Here is a 13,821-nt window from a genome sequence, read left to right as displayed (position 1 = left end):
TTACTTGATGGTAACTAAGCTGCATGAATCCATTAATAAACCTATTGGGTTTATTTAATGTGTGTATTTTTTTAGCTCATTTGTGATATGGTGATCCAAATTACAGAAATATCCCTATTGAAATTTACTAAAAACATGATCTGTCCCTTTGCCAATGTTGGCTATGACATGAAATATAATTAGAGATAGGCTGTGTTTCATGGATAGGCAGCAAGGTGGTCCATTATATGTTGCTACAAAACAACTCTTTGCATACCACAATGACCTGCTATAACTCGGAGATGATGTCCAATATGTTGTAAGGGACCTGTAGTTGTTTTTGCCTTTCTCTTAAATTGTGTTTAAAAGCAGTAATACCTAGATTCACTGAAAGTTATGTTTCCCTTACATTTCATAGTTATTGCTGTAAAAACCTGGTATCTCTTGATGATACTCTGATATAAACTTATTCTAGTAATTTTGGAAGATTTTATTGCAGCATGCAAAAGATGATTACTATTGCTAAATGCTCACCTTGTTAGCATTTCTGAAGTTTAAAATAGTTTGTGCCAAATTAATGTTCATTTAATGGTGAAAATCTTAGAAACAGATTATTTTGTAATTTCATGTTTTTTCATTATAAGAAACTGACAAATTGAAGCTGTTATTAATCTTGTCTGGTTCTTTGCAGCTCCCTTTATTGGCTTTGGAGGTCATTTGCCCAGTGGTGCACAGGTCGGAAGTTCCACCAGCCCAGCCCCTGTCATTTTTACTGTTGGTTCACCTCCAGATGGAACAGCCACTCCCCAAGCAAGGACCCGGGTTTTCTCTGGTAAGCTGCTTCTTCCACTATTTTTATATTCATCCAGTGTCTTTCCTAGCTTTCTTATTCCCTTTGTTTTCCTCCTCAGTGGGATCTTCCAGCTCTCAGAGCTCAGCAGGCTCTTTTACCGGAAGGCATCTTTTGATTGGAGCAGGAGGAGAAGCATTTGAATCACCACCCAGCCTCAGGTGCACCTATCCTGATTCTGGGACAGCTAATGCTGAGGGTGTTGTAATGTTTGAGGTGCCTGAACTACCTGAGGAAACACTTATGGAGGTATGGAAAACCATTTTAGAACGTCTTCTTCTCCTCCGTTTCCATCTCCTCTTCTCTGCCTTCTCTCCCCACTCTCTCTTCTTTCTTTTTCTATTATTATTATTGTTATGCTAGATAAAATGTTGTACTTGGGCAGAGCAATTTCCTGTTTGTAAAATAATTGCTTCAAATATATTTTGTAATGGTTGTGTAATATGTAAGCCAGCAAAAAAACAGGTCAAATTACAAGGGACTGTTGTTGTGTCCTATGATCCTTGTCTGGGAAACACACCAGAGGGTCTTTGGGGTTGGACTCATTTTCCAAACATAAAAATAGAGATTGCACAAGTACTGAATGTGCTCTTAATATAGTTTTGCTATTAAGCAGATAATGACAAGTAGTTATTGGCATTGGCATTACTGTGTTTAAGTCCCAAAGGAGAACTATATAATTTCATCAGCTAATACAGTTTAATCCTATTATATATATTATGTGAAATATGGGTATATTTGTTGTATCCTATATTTTAAGGATTATTGCAAGCAGGTTTAATTAGTTTTACAGAAAAATATTGTTGCCCATGGGCCCAAAAGTTTTCTCAATAGATAGCAATGGCACTCAGGAGCTTAATACGGGACTCAGCCCTTCAAAAGTTTTATTGCGGAAAATGCATTTTCCGCAATAAAACTTTTGAAGGGCTGAGTCCCGTATTAAGCTCCTGAGTGCCATTGCTATGTATTTGGAAGTTGTGGGGAGGGTGCCGATCCCTCTAAGCACTGTGCACCGAGTGGTGAGTGGATTTTGGAGAGCGGAGGGAGTGCGGGTGAAGGTTCATTTTTGCATGCCCAAAAGTTTTCTCACCTTTATTTTGTAGGATCAGTTGCAGTTGTTTGTTTGTTCTTAGATTTCCTCTGACTTTAAGGGGCACATTTACTACCATTCATTTTTTTTTTCTGCGATTTGTGTCTTTTTGCACTAAAAACACAATGTTTTCAATAAAAAAAATGTGAATTGTCAAAACCACGAAAACCACAAATGTGAAAAAAACCATCTAAAAGAAGTCAAGGTCATGTAGAAGATTGGAATTGCCCTAAGCATATTGTAACAATCTCTATTTAATTCCTGGTTTTAGAGGTTTTCATATTTTAGTTTGTAAGCAAATTAAAATTCCAGCTTTTTGTTTTCATTTTGCATTTTAAATAATTCCTGCTTTTTATATTCAGATCTTTTAATGCAAATGATTAACTTTTATGGAAAATGACTTTATTTGTGGTTTCAAAAAACTCTAGAACCACTAAAATCAGATTGTTGATAAATGGGCCCGCCCATCAGTATGAGTGTTCAGGAAGTAAGTAGTTCATTAAAACAGATTGTTGTTTGATTGCATGTACTGAATATAGTATGTATATGTAATTATTAATATAAAGAAGGTTGGCATGGAATGTGATGGATCATCCTATAAATATTTACAGCTCCCCTTTCTTGATCATTAGCATTCTGTCTGCTTTAACTGCACTCCCTGCCATACGTGACTGGGTGACAACACAACGCTATCATAAGCATGACTAGTTACATGGTGTTTTTGTACCGCGTGCAGCAACATTTAGTATAGGTATGGGACCTGTTATCCAGAATGCTCGGGACATGGGACATATGGACCTTAGCAACCAGATAACTGCTCAAATTCCAAAATGGAGAGCTGCTGGACAAAAAGTAAATTAATTAAAAAAAACTACAAAAAAATTAAGACCAATTGTAATTTAACTCAGAATAGCACTCTCTCCATCAATCTAAAAGTTAACTCAAAGATGAACAACCATTTTAAGCCTTTAGATATATAACCAGAGTAGTGAACTAGTTGGTAATCAGACTGGTTCCTTCATTTTCTATTGCAGCAAGAGCACACAGACACCTTGCGCAGTCTCCGCTTCACTTTAGTCTTTGCCCATTCTGTTATGGAGATCGCATCTCTAAAAGGAACCTCTGCAGATGTGGGTGCATCAGTGATGTCCGAATATCAGATGCAAGAAAGTGTTGTGGCCGATCAGATCAGCCTCCTGAGTAGGGAGTGGAGGTAAGTGTGTGTGTGGGGCAGGGGCGGGCCAAGCCGTCCAGGCGCCCTAGGCAACCCGGTCGGCCACCTGGCCCGCCCCGCCCCCTCCGTTGGCGCGCATGCGCAGTTCGGGGGGGGGGTGCGATGCCGTGGGTCATTGCCCCCGCCACTTGTCATTAGCGGCGGGGGCAATGGCAAAGTAGGGGAACTAGTGGTAGGCAGCAGAGGCTTCTGCCTGGCGCCCCCTAATCATTGCGCCCTAGGCAGCTGCCTCTTCTCCCTACCCCTTGTTCCGGCCCTGGTGTGGGGGGAACTATAGAAGGATTTGTTATTATATGGCAGATACCTGCTTGCTTGTAAAATGTAATTATGTTTTGCAAGCCTCCTGCAGATTGTTTATCAGTTGTGGTAAACTATTGAAAAGCCCTTTCTTTTATTATTCAGTTATGCGGAACAACTCGTTCTCTACCTGAAGGCTTGTGAGCTTTTGTCCTCTGGATTACAGACAGCCATGGAACAGATCCGAACTGGAAAGCTGTGCCTCTCCTCCACTGTACGGCAAGGTAAGAGCCCTGCATAACTGGGTGTGTAACTAGATGTGTAACACTGTGAGGTCCCCATTATGGGAAAATAACATTCTTATTGTGTGTAGCGTATTAGTATGATTCTTGCCCAAAAGTATTAATATTTGCCATTTTATGAAAAAAAACTGTGTCTGCCATAATCTTCTGGTTTTCCTATTACTGTGATAGGCCCAGACTGGCAATCTGTGGGTTCTGCCAAATGCCAGAAGGGCTCCTGTAAGACGCCATAGATAGTCACTATTTATTGGGCTTGTGGGGGCTGTTTGGGCCTCTGTGTACTTGAAATGTCAGGGCCTATTTTGAATCCCAGTCCAGGCCTGAATGTCGTAAGTTGTTAGTGCCCATACATGGGCCGATAAGCTGCCAAATCGGTCTAAGGACTCATAACGACAGATAGAATTGGCCCGTGCAAGGCTACCTTTACTTAGATAAATAATATTTTCCCAGCCGTTTTGCCATTCTTTTGGACTTTTTGTCCAATGCTATAGAAATGCGAGTGTACAGTGCCTCCCAGTGGTTGGCAGTGTAAGTTGGGCTGATTTCACTTTTGTAACCCTTAACGAAACTTTATGCTTGAATTATCTTTGCAAACCCTAGACTTGCTTGTTTCTTTTTTATTGGGCCCTGTTTTACTTTGTTGGCAGGGCTCACTTTCCTCTTGTTAAGTAGTATTGGGCCCTATCATTAGTGGGGTATCATTAGTGGGGTGTATCTTCCATTACTTTGTCATAGAGGTTTGACACCTTTTTGTTGCTTGTGTAATAGTGGTGAAGAAGCTAAATGAGCTGTATAAATCCAGTGTATCTTCCTGTCACTGCCTGAACGTAAGGCTCCAGAGGTTCTTTGCTGACAAACAAAAGCTCATGGATCGGATAAACAGTATCACGGCAGAGAAGCTCATCTTTAGCTATGCTGTACAAATGGTGAGTATTAAAAGAAAAGTTCTCCTTAAAATTATCATTCTGGATGATGTACACAGTGATAAATGTAAACTATTTGGTGTTTAGTTGTATCTTTTTTCCAGTCTCAAATTTAAAATGCTATGTGGTTGTTGCAGTTACTGACCATGGCTGCCAGAAAGAGAAGATTAACTCTAAGACTCCAGTTTTATCTTTATTCATATTTTATTACAGTAGGTAGTGCCCTGTACTTTAAAAGAGTCCTTTCTATAGGGATACTTCTTTACCACTATAGACAGGTAAAAATAACCCCCTACCACACGCGCAAGCTCTGTGGTTAGCACATTGGAAAAAACATAAACTACCCCAGAATTACCAGAAGTAGTGACTGATGAAATTGCATATACCTTGTTAATACTGTGTGTATACTATTCACATTTTCTTATGCCGAATTTTTGTCTTGTGTGAGTGTTACAGAAAATTTAGATTTTATGCTCCATTAGAACAGGGATATGAATAAAGAACAATCTCTGTAAAGCAATGCATAAACATATCTCTACAAAAGTATATAGATAGATAGATAGATATAGTACAGGACAAAAAACGCACTCTCAGGGCTTGCTTAATGTAACAAAGTGATGTTTATTAAGCAAGCCCTGAGAGTGCGTTTTTTTTGCTTTACTATGTTATGTTAATAACCTTGCACCCAGGCAATACCTTTTGTTTCTGTATGTGCACCATTCTTGGTATATATTATTATAAATGACTGCTTGTAGGTACAAACTGCAGCCCTGGATGAGATGTTCCACCATCGGGAGGACTGCGTGCAAAGGTACCACAGAGCTTTGCTGTTGATGGATGGATTACTGAGCTTCATGACCGATCAGAGTGATATAGAGAACATTAGCAAATGTAAGGCATTTTTATCTTTGTAGAAATTTCCTGCTAACCTTTTTGCTGCATGTTTAAGGTTAATAAATCATTTCTAGTATCGGGGGGGCCATTGTGGTGCTTACATACTATACTTAACTTGCAAGTTAGAGCTGGGCGGTATGACCAAAAATTTATATCACGGTATTTTTCAAAATTATATCGGTGTCACGGTATTTGACGGTATTTTTTTTTTCCATGCATGATTAGGTGTTAACCCCATTTCCTAATAAATTAGAGAATAATTACTGCAGTATTGAAAATCAGAGTCAGGCAAGCGAAGGATCGGCAACAGAAAGTCGTAAGGTAAATCAGGCAGGCTTAGTTTCCCAGGCAAGGCCGCTGACAACATAGCACAGGAGGAGGTGTTTGATAGCTTTAAATACCCCCCACGCATGCGCAGAACTGGCGCCGTCAGCACGTCGCGGACGTGCACGCTTTGACATGTATGTGCGCTTTGACGCACGCGCACCTGGACACGCGTGCGCAACGTCCCGCGGACAACGGGAGCCGCGTGAGACCGGGCCGCACGGGTGAGTACCCTGACACCCCGGTATTGCGGTATCTGAAAAATGAATATAGTTTTTAAAAAAAACACCGGTATTCGGTATTAAACGGTATATCGCCCAGCCCTATTGCAAGTGATTTCAAATTTATAACAAATCTCGGGGCAGCACAGCACTACTTGTTCTATTTGTATTAGGGATACAAATATATCCCAGCACCTTTTGATGTAATAAGATTTTGTTTTATAACTGTTCAAAAGAGTTGTACATCATCCTTCTATATCAGTTAAAGTAGGTGAAATTTGCCCTATTGCATATATTCAACAAATCAGAAACCAGTTAGCATAACAGATTAATCTAATGCCACTGGAAATATGATGTTAATGTCTGGTTGCTGCACTGCAAAATTTGCACCATGTTAATAATGGAGCTTGAAATTTTCTAATGTCTACACCCCTGCGGGTAAATGGTTTAGGCTATAAGAATGCCATCCCTGGTATGCAGCAGACTAATAAATAATATGTGTCCTTTCTTGCAGGTAAGCTGTGCATTGAACGAAGACTGTATGCCCTGCAGGGCAGTATTTGTGCATGAGCTTGTCTTCATTCCCTAGTCAAGCATTTTTCTCACTAGTCAACCTGAAACCAGCTGAGTTCTGCAACGAATCTGATGCATTTGGCAGTGTTGTATCAAACACCTTTGGCATTGAGGAGATATATATGTTCCAATTCTGTTTAACATTTGCCAAGATAATGAAGAAGGCCATGGAAGATATTTATTCTTTATATAACTGTATTGCACCTTGTTCCTTTCTTCCTTATCGCCCTCACCACTGCAGTATGCTCATCTTTTCCAATCCTTCAGTAAACCAACCACCATCAATGGCCTGAGGACCTGGCAATCCTAACTGTAGTGTAGTGCTGCTCATTTCAGAATCCTTGGGGCTCCAGCTCCTAACATGCCACAGCTTTGGAGGCACCTTTTAAAAATGAGAGCTGCTGGTGAGTGGTAGGAAAAAGCCTTAGGAAACCAAGTTTCCACTTAAAAAATGAAGTCAAGATCTTATAGTTCTTTACAAGAAAGATAGCTTAATTAGATCTGGAGCAATAGAAGTACTGTCAAAACTGTTAATATGTTGGAAAGAGCCTTGGAAAATAAGACACAAGAATGCAGCTGGTTTGCAGTGTACTTTGTAATTCCCTGCTCCAAGCAGACTTTGCAATGTTAATTCGATCTGGATGTTGATCATATCTTCAGCGGATCGTCACTTTAATGTTGATCTCAGCAGGAATGACTTTAAGGCTTTGTTTGCACAAGACTGTACAAGCCTGATATGATGGCTTACCCTCTCTCTCTTTCAGTGGACTAGTAATATCTGTTGAATGTTAGGGGCAATATGTTGTGATCTTGTGAAAACAACCACACCTTTGAGTGAAAGAAAAGAAAAAAAAAAACCTGCAATGTTATGCAAGACTGCGCAGAATGCAAGCATAGTGACCCCAGGAATACATGGATACAGTATACAGGATCCAGACTACTTCATCTTCTTTAAGCTTAAGGGTTCATAGCTTTTCATCAGAGGTCTCCTTACAGTGCACTTGGGTGTTACTCTGGATCTTCCTGTATTAAAAGTCCTCTCTAACTAAAGAATATTGTGCTGCTCAGATCTCACTACAGCTTCAGAGACTGGCCGTATCATAGACAATTAGTGCTTTAGCCTGTCAGCTAAGCATTTTGGAACTCACAATCTTAAGTCGCACTTTATTATTCACTTCTTTAGATGATCTGTACAACAACCAACACCAAAGCAGTCATCACTAAACATATGGAAAAAAAAGGAACATTTTCTATTGATTGTTTACTAAGCTGTTACTACGGATTCCCTATCAGCTTTTGAGTCAGCACATTAAGCCAAGCCTTTGCTGCGCTTCACAAGATCACTCAAGGCTATTTCCCAGTTCTCTTTAGTTTTAATACAATATTACCAGTGTACATATGCCATTGTATATACAACTATGTATGTATATAATGTATAGTTAGTTAAATTGTATATTGATGCTTTGCAAAAACAGTAGGTTTCGTCTGCACCATGTTCTTTACTGCCTTGTCTTCCCAGCAAGCAGTGGGTTCATTCCTCCATTTTCATGGCAACTCACTGATCCTCCTCACATGGCGGTTGTTTTATTTTTATTATTATTATGCTTCTCAGCCTCTTTCCTTTAGTGCAAGGAGTGAAGTGCAGCCTGGAAATAGGACTTGTGGTAGCATTACTTAATGGCAAACTGACTCTTTAGTGCCTAAAGGCCGCAAAACTTGAACTGCAACAAGAAACATCAGAGATATATTCTAATCCACTCCTGAACTGAGCTGCTGCTCCCTACAAGTAATTTCATATAATGTGGGCAGATATGCAGTCAAGGGATTGGAATTGGGAAGATACATATAATTTACAGGCGGCAGCCAGGGCATTTTTATTCAGTCCACTGTTTTAGTGCCCCAGCCCACTATGACTGATACATTTCAGTTAGACTTATGCCTTCCTTCAGAACAGAATGCAGGGGTTCTGCAGTTTATTGCTGCTTGGTTACAGTCCCAGGGAACACTGGCTATAACGAAACCACTGGGAAGGACAGGCTATATATGACTGTAGCAGCAATAGCATCTAAAGTGTAGCTGTTATAAGAAAGACTTGGCTCAATGTTTTGAAGTATTACTCCATAAACCATGGTTTACAGGTCTTTTAAAGCAGCTGGTCATGTTCAAAGTGTAAATATTTGCACTACCTAATACATAAGCATAATTAGTAATTAAAATGCACCCCATGTTGGATTTTGTTTTAATTTCATCTCCTCATTGGGTATAATGTATGTACATAAGCTTATATCCTAATAATTGAGGCACAAGGCCTCCAGAACTGCTGCACAGAGAGAGTAATAAATTCTCTGTACAAGCACATCTTGCTTATGTAGGACGCTCTGAACATGAACAGCTGGTTACATCTTTAAAGTTTGTTTCTCAATACTTGAAATATTATTTACTGTTTTTTGGTCAGTTAGCTTATTAACCCCTTTGATGCCAAGAAGCTATCCCAATGCGCGCAGTAAAAAGGCTTTGGGTAACTAAGGGGTTAAACATTTTGTTTGCCATCAGAGTGCATTTTTATCACTTTTCTAATTTGTATATAACATTTCTGAGACAGTATGGTATTTATTGAGTGGTAGCCAAAAATACACAGGAAAAAAAATTCTCACAAAAATATTCTGAAAAAGAAAAAAAAAGTGTCCTTTTTATCCCCTTGCTAGACGAGACCAACTGAGTACTGCAGATATCTTGCTCTTTTGGGATCTGCTATGCACTGGGCTTGCTAAGGTTAATCAAACTCTGTTAATGTGTGTAGGTGTGCATGGTGTAAGTGTCCCTGTTATTCAGAATTGTTCAGAAGACAAGACCTGGGAAAAAATGACCATCTACTTTATCCCTGGCAGAGGGAGCCAGAGTCCCTCAGATGACAGTGTAAGCTGGCAGTGCGATGCAGGCTATTGCACTGGCAGACATTTCCAAGCACCCCACTGCCTCACGGTGCCTACATTCATAGGGTGCGGATGTTGCTTTACAAAGGACTTGTGTGTTGTGTGTGGCCCTTGAAATCCAAATTTAGGGTATTAAAGTACTGAATTGCAATTTGTGTGCAGCAAAGTTCTGTTTATCTCTTCTGGCCTGATTTATCAACTTGAAAGAGCTTCCCATAGACAAACATATAGTTTATACAGTAGATATGCAAAACACAAAGTATATATATAAATAACTCTTTTTATTTTACAAAAGCTTAAATTGTTCTGTCTAATTCTCAAGGTTAAAGCAATGTATTCATAATACACAAAGGAAACTTATTTCTTAAGTCATATACATATATAGGGCCCTTTTTTGGATTGACTAATGACTTCTCACTGGGCTTCAGATGTTCGGTTGGTTGCATAGGTTGATCCAATGGGAATGCAAGATGGCCTGTCAACCCTTATTCAGTGCAATAGTCGGGCAGTTGGGTAAAAAAAAAGCCCAAAGATTATACTCTGTGTATGGACAAACTTATGGAATAATCAAATCTTAGATTCTTGCTCTGAATTACAATCAAAACAAAAGTGGTACAATTCTTTTCATACACAAAGGGGTTGATTTATCCATAAAGATTCCCAGCAGTTCAATCTGTTTTAGGATTTTTTTAAAACTTGCCTGGCTCTGGAAATATAAAAAAATATATAAAATGATAAAATAGGTCCCAAAATTTTGACCTGCACCTGTTATAGGGACAGGTATGTTAATTAATTTTATGCTTGAGCTCTTTCTTCTGTGGCATGTGCTTCCAAGTATCCTTCATTTAGACAGACAGGCATCAACTAAATGATAAATACATGAGAACTAATATAAGTATAAAAGTTGTCCCTGTGTATGCTAGTAAACCTGTGGGAATTATCTGGATTAGTAAAGTTCATCTTTTTCATGCAGTGGGCAAGTTATTTGGTTGGTAATACAGTTATAATGTAATACAGTGGAGTTGTTTAGCTCCTTGGCTGGCCTGTAGGCCTACAGTTGGATCGCCCAAATATAGATATTTTTCACCTACAGATCACACAAACTCCTGTTGTAATGATCCAGCTGCCAACTGAAATTCCGGGTCATATGGCTCATATAACAACACCAGGTGCACAAGTACTGTGCATTCATGGGCACAACACACCTAGCACTTGTTCCTGGCACGGTTGCAAAGCCACTGCACTCCACTCACAGGCATAAAGGGAGCCCCGGGCTGAATGTCTACTTTCAAGCCCTGTATGCCACACTGCCAGATGGAAGGAGCACTGCTCTTGTTTGCTGTTTGTTCCCCCCCCCAATAATTAATGAACCCTTTAGTTTTAGAAAAACATTTCTGCACACAAATATATAATTCAGTAAATGCAGTATTTCATGCCTAATGTTGCAATGTCCAACTGGTTGTTGTAGTACATTTCTTAGCATTTTCACCCAAGTGAAAGCGGAGTTGGATATGGTATGGATTTGGTATTTGAGGGGCCACAGACTAGTACAAATAAGAAGTCTCTGTTGGACAAACTTTCAAACAGTGACGAATCCCCTTTGCACTGTTATTGATGCCTACCAACTATGCATAATGCAATTTCCTGCTCTGCTCTTCTGCACAGTTCACAATCTACATTGATTTTTTGGGTCCCACAGAGTTTGTGAAAACATTTACCATGTTCTTTCTATTCCTCTATGGTACCAAATGGATAAACAGTGCCATTTCTTGTAGATTAAGACTGCTGATTTCAGTATCCTTGTAACTTGTTTCCACTGTTGAGTTGCAGGCCTTCTAAAGGTAAACCACAGGCTCTAGTCTTTGGGAGGAACCTTCATTTCAGTATCTGTATTCCACTAACGACTTTCTAAGGAAATGAAATATGTTCTCAGCTTCTTGTCCGTAAATGTCAACTTAAACGAAAAGCATGGCTGAAAGAACTTAAAGTGATTAGTTATGGTGTCTGTTTTTCCTGACCTAATCCCAAAGGATCATTGTGGGCTGCATCTAAAAGTGATGTTGAGTGTGTGTGGGATTTTTTGTTTCTTTTTTTAGTTTAATATGCTTTGTTTTTATCATTGTCTTGTGTTTTGAGTTGATTTTTCTTTTATTTGTATATCTTAAAGTAAGAAAATAAAATATTTAAAACACTATTATTGTTATTAATAAAAAGGTTAGACTAATGGTGGGTGTAAAGAACGATAGAAAACATCTATTACAATGGTAGATTTAGCCACAATATATTGACAATTAATTGCTATAGGGTAGGATGTATAAGGACAGTGGCTGCAATGACACGGGTGCTTACTTGATTACAAAGTGATTGGCATTTCCAGGACAAACTACAAAATAATAAAATAAAAACTGATTATTATACCTGTAAAATATTGTACAGGTATGGGATCTATTATTTGGAATGCTCGGGACCTGGGGTTTTCCAGATAAGGAGTTGTTCTGTAATTTGGGTCACAATGCTTAAGGTAGGGTGCCAGCTTTCTTAGCCGAGCAGGGTGACGTCATGGGGGGCTGGGAGCAAACAGGCCGTAATGTCACAGGGCAGGGAGGCGGTGGGGCTATGACGTGGCGATTGGCCAATCGCCACATTAATGTCACTGGGTCCTGCCCGGTTTTCCTAATTTGGAAAACCAGGCAGGAGGTTTTGACCCATGCAACCTTCCGAAAACCTGGCTGTCCGGGTCAAAACCAGACAGGTGGCAACCCTAGTTTAAGGCTATCAAAAATATTTTTTAAAAATCCAATAGGACTGTTTTGCTATTCACATATTTTCCTTCTTTAGTCACCATCAAATAAAGGCACTGTTGTCTTGTGAAAAATAAGGTAATTGGTTACCATAGTCTATGGGAAAAGGCATTCCTGTATTCTTCTCTGCAGTGGGAGCCAATAAGAAACAAGTAAACATGATACCTGAGCATGATGTCCCTGCTAGCTGCCTTGTACCCAGGGGGCTGGGGAAACAGGACCTTATTTGTATATGTAAAATAGTTTTGTATATTACAAAGTTGGTACAATTAAAGAACAGTAACTCCCAAAATGAAAATGTTTTCTATGTACGGTATTTAAATGTAATGTTCTGTTTCCCTGCACTGGTAAAAGTTGTGTGTTTGCTGCAGAAACCCCACTATAGTTTATATCAGTGCTGTCCAACTGGCGACCCCCCTCTGTGTGGCCCCCCACCTGTCTGACTGCTTTGATGGCTTAACTTTGTGTAAGATTTAAATGGTATCAGTACTGTGATTAACTGGCCCCCTGCATTGCTCACACCTCAGATTCAGGCTGTAATCACCCACATTGTTCTCCTGTTCACACCTCCGACATTGTATGTGCTGCCTGTGTGTAGGCAGCATAGGGCAGGCAGAGTATGGCACATAGTCAGCATAGGGCAGGGAGGGTATGGCACACACCGGCAGCATAGGCCAGGGAGGATATGGCACACACAGGCAGGGTAGGGCAGGCAGAGTATGGCACACACAGGCAGCATAGGACAGAGAGAGTATGGCACACAGACATTGTATGTACTGCCTGGCCTATGCTGTCTGTGTGCAGCATAGGGCTGGCAGAACATGGCACACACAGGCAGGGTAGGGCTGAGTATGGCACACACAGGCAGGGTAGGGCAGGCAGAGTATGGCACACACAGGCAGCGTATGGCACACAGGCATCATAGGGCAGGCAGAGTATGGCACACACAGCATAGGGCAGGCAGAGTATGGCACACACAGGCATCATAGGGCAGGCAGAGTATGGCACGCACAGGCATCATAGAGCAGGCAGAGTATGGCACACACAGGCATCATAGGGCAGGCAGAGTATGGCACACACAGGCAGCATAGGGCTGGCGAAGGGCAGAGTATGGCACACACAGGCATCATAGGGCAGGCAGAGTATGGCACACACAGACAGCATAGGGCAGGCAGAGTAGGCATACTCTGCCTACCCTATGCTGCCTGTGGGAGGTGAACCTGGCAGGGGTTTGTTTTGGGAGTGTGTTTGTTTATTTAGCCACTTACCTCTAGGACCAGTTGCCTGCTAGAATTGAAAAACTACCAGGTAACTCATTGCTCCAAACTCCTGGTAACCAGATGTGCTAAACTAAATAGCTTCCTCCCATCCCCAGTGTGCAATTTGTACCACCTTTTTTGCTTTATTCAGTTTGTGTGCTTGTACAGGCCTCTACCATGTCTGTACTATTTCTCCTGATT

General features: G+C 40.5%; 1 protein-coding gene across 5 annotated transcripts in view; it reads left to right on the top strand.

Annotated features, from left to right (window-relative positions):
- The window catches only part of ulk1 (unc-51 like autophagy activating kinase 1), a 53,016-nt gene extending 41,265 nt beyond the window's left edge, over window positions 1–11,751 (top strand). For 4 of the 5 annotated variants that reach the window (XM_012968990.3, XM_012968934.3, XM_012968961.3 and 1 more), the window contains 7 exons: window positions 671–811; window positions 891–1,078; window positions 2,954–3,132; window positions 3,556–3,674; window positions 4,461–4,618; window positions 5,371–5,506; window positions 6,569–11,751. In XM_012968990.3, the coding sequence (XP_012824444.2) occupies window positions 671–811; window positions 891–1,078; window positions 2,954–3,132; window positions 3,556–3,674; window positions 4,461–4,618; window positions 5,371–5,506; window positions 6,569–6,624 (977 nt within the window). In that variant the 3' untranslated portion in view covers window positions 6,625–11,751. 5 annotated transcript variants of the gene reach the window in all.
- Window positions 11,752–13,821: the final 2,070 nt, after the last annotated feature.

Source organism: Xenopus tropicalis, chromosome 1 (assembly GCF_000004195.4).
Source record: "Xenopus tropicalis strain Nigerian chromosome 1, UCB_Xtro_10.0, whole genome shotgun sequence".
Taxonomy (NCBI): domain Eukaryota; kingdom Metazoa; phylum Chordata; class Amphibia; order Anura; family Pipidae; genus Xenopus; species Xenopus tropicalis.
The sequence above is the reverse complement of the archived record's forward strand: the minus strand, read 5'-3'. Positions and strand labels throughout refer to the sequence as shown.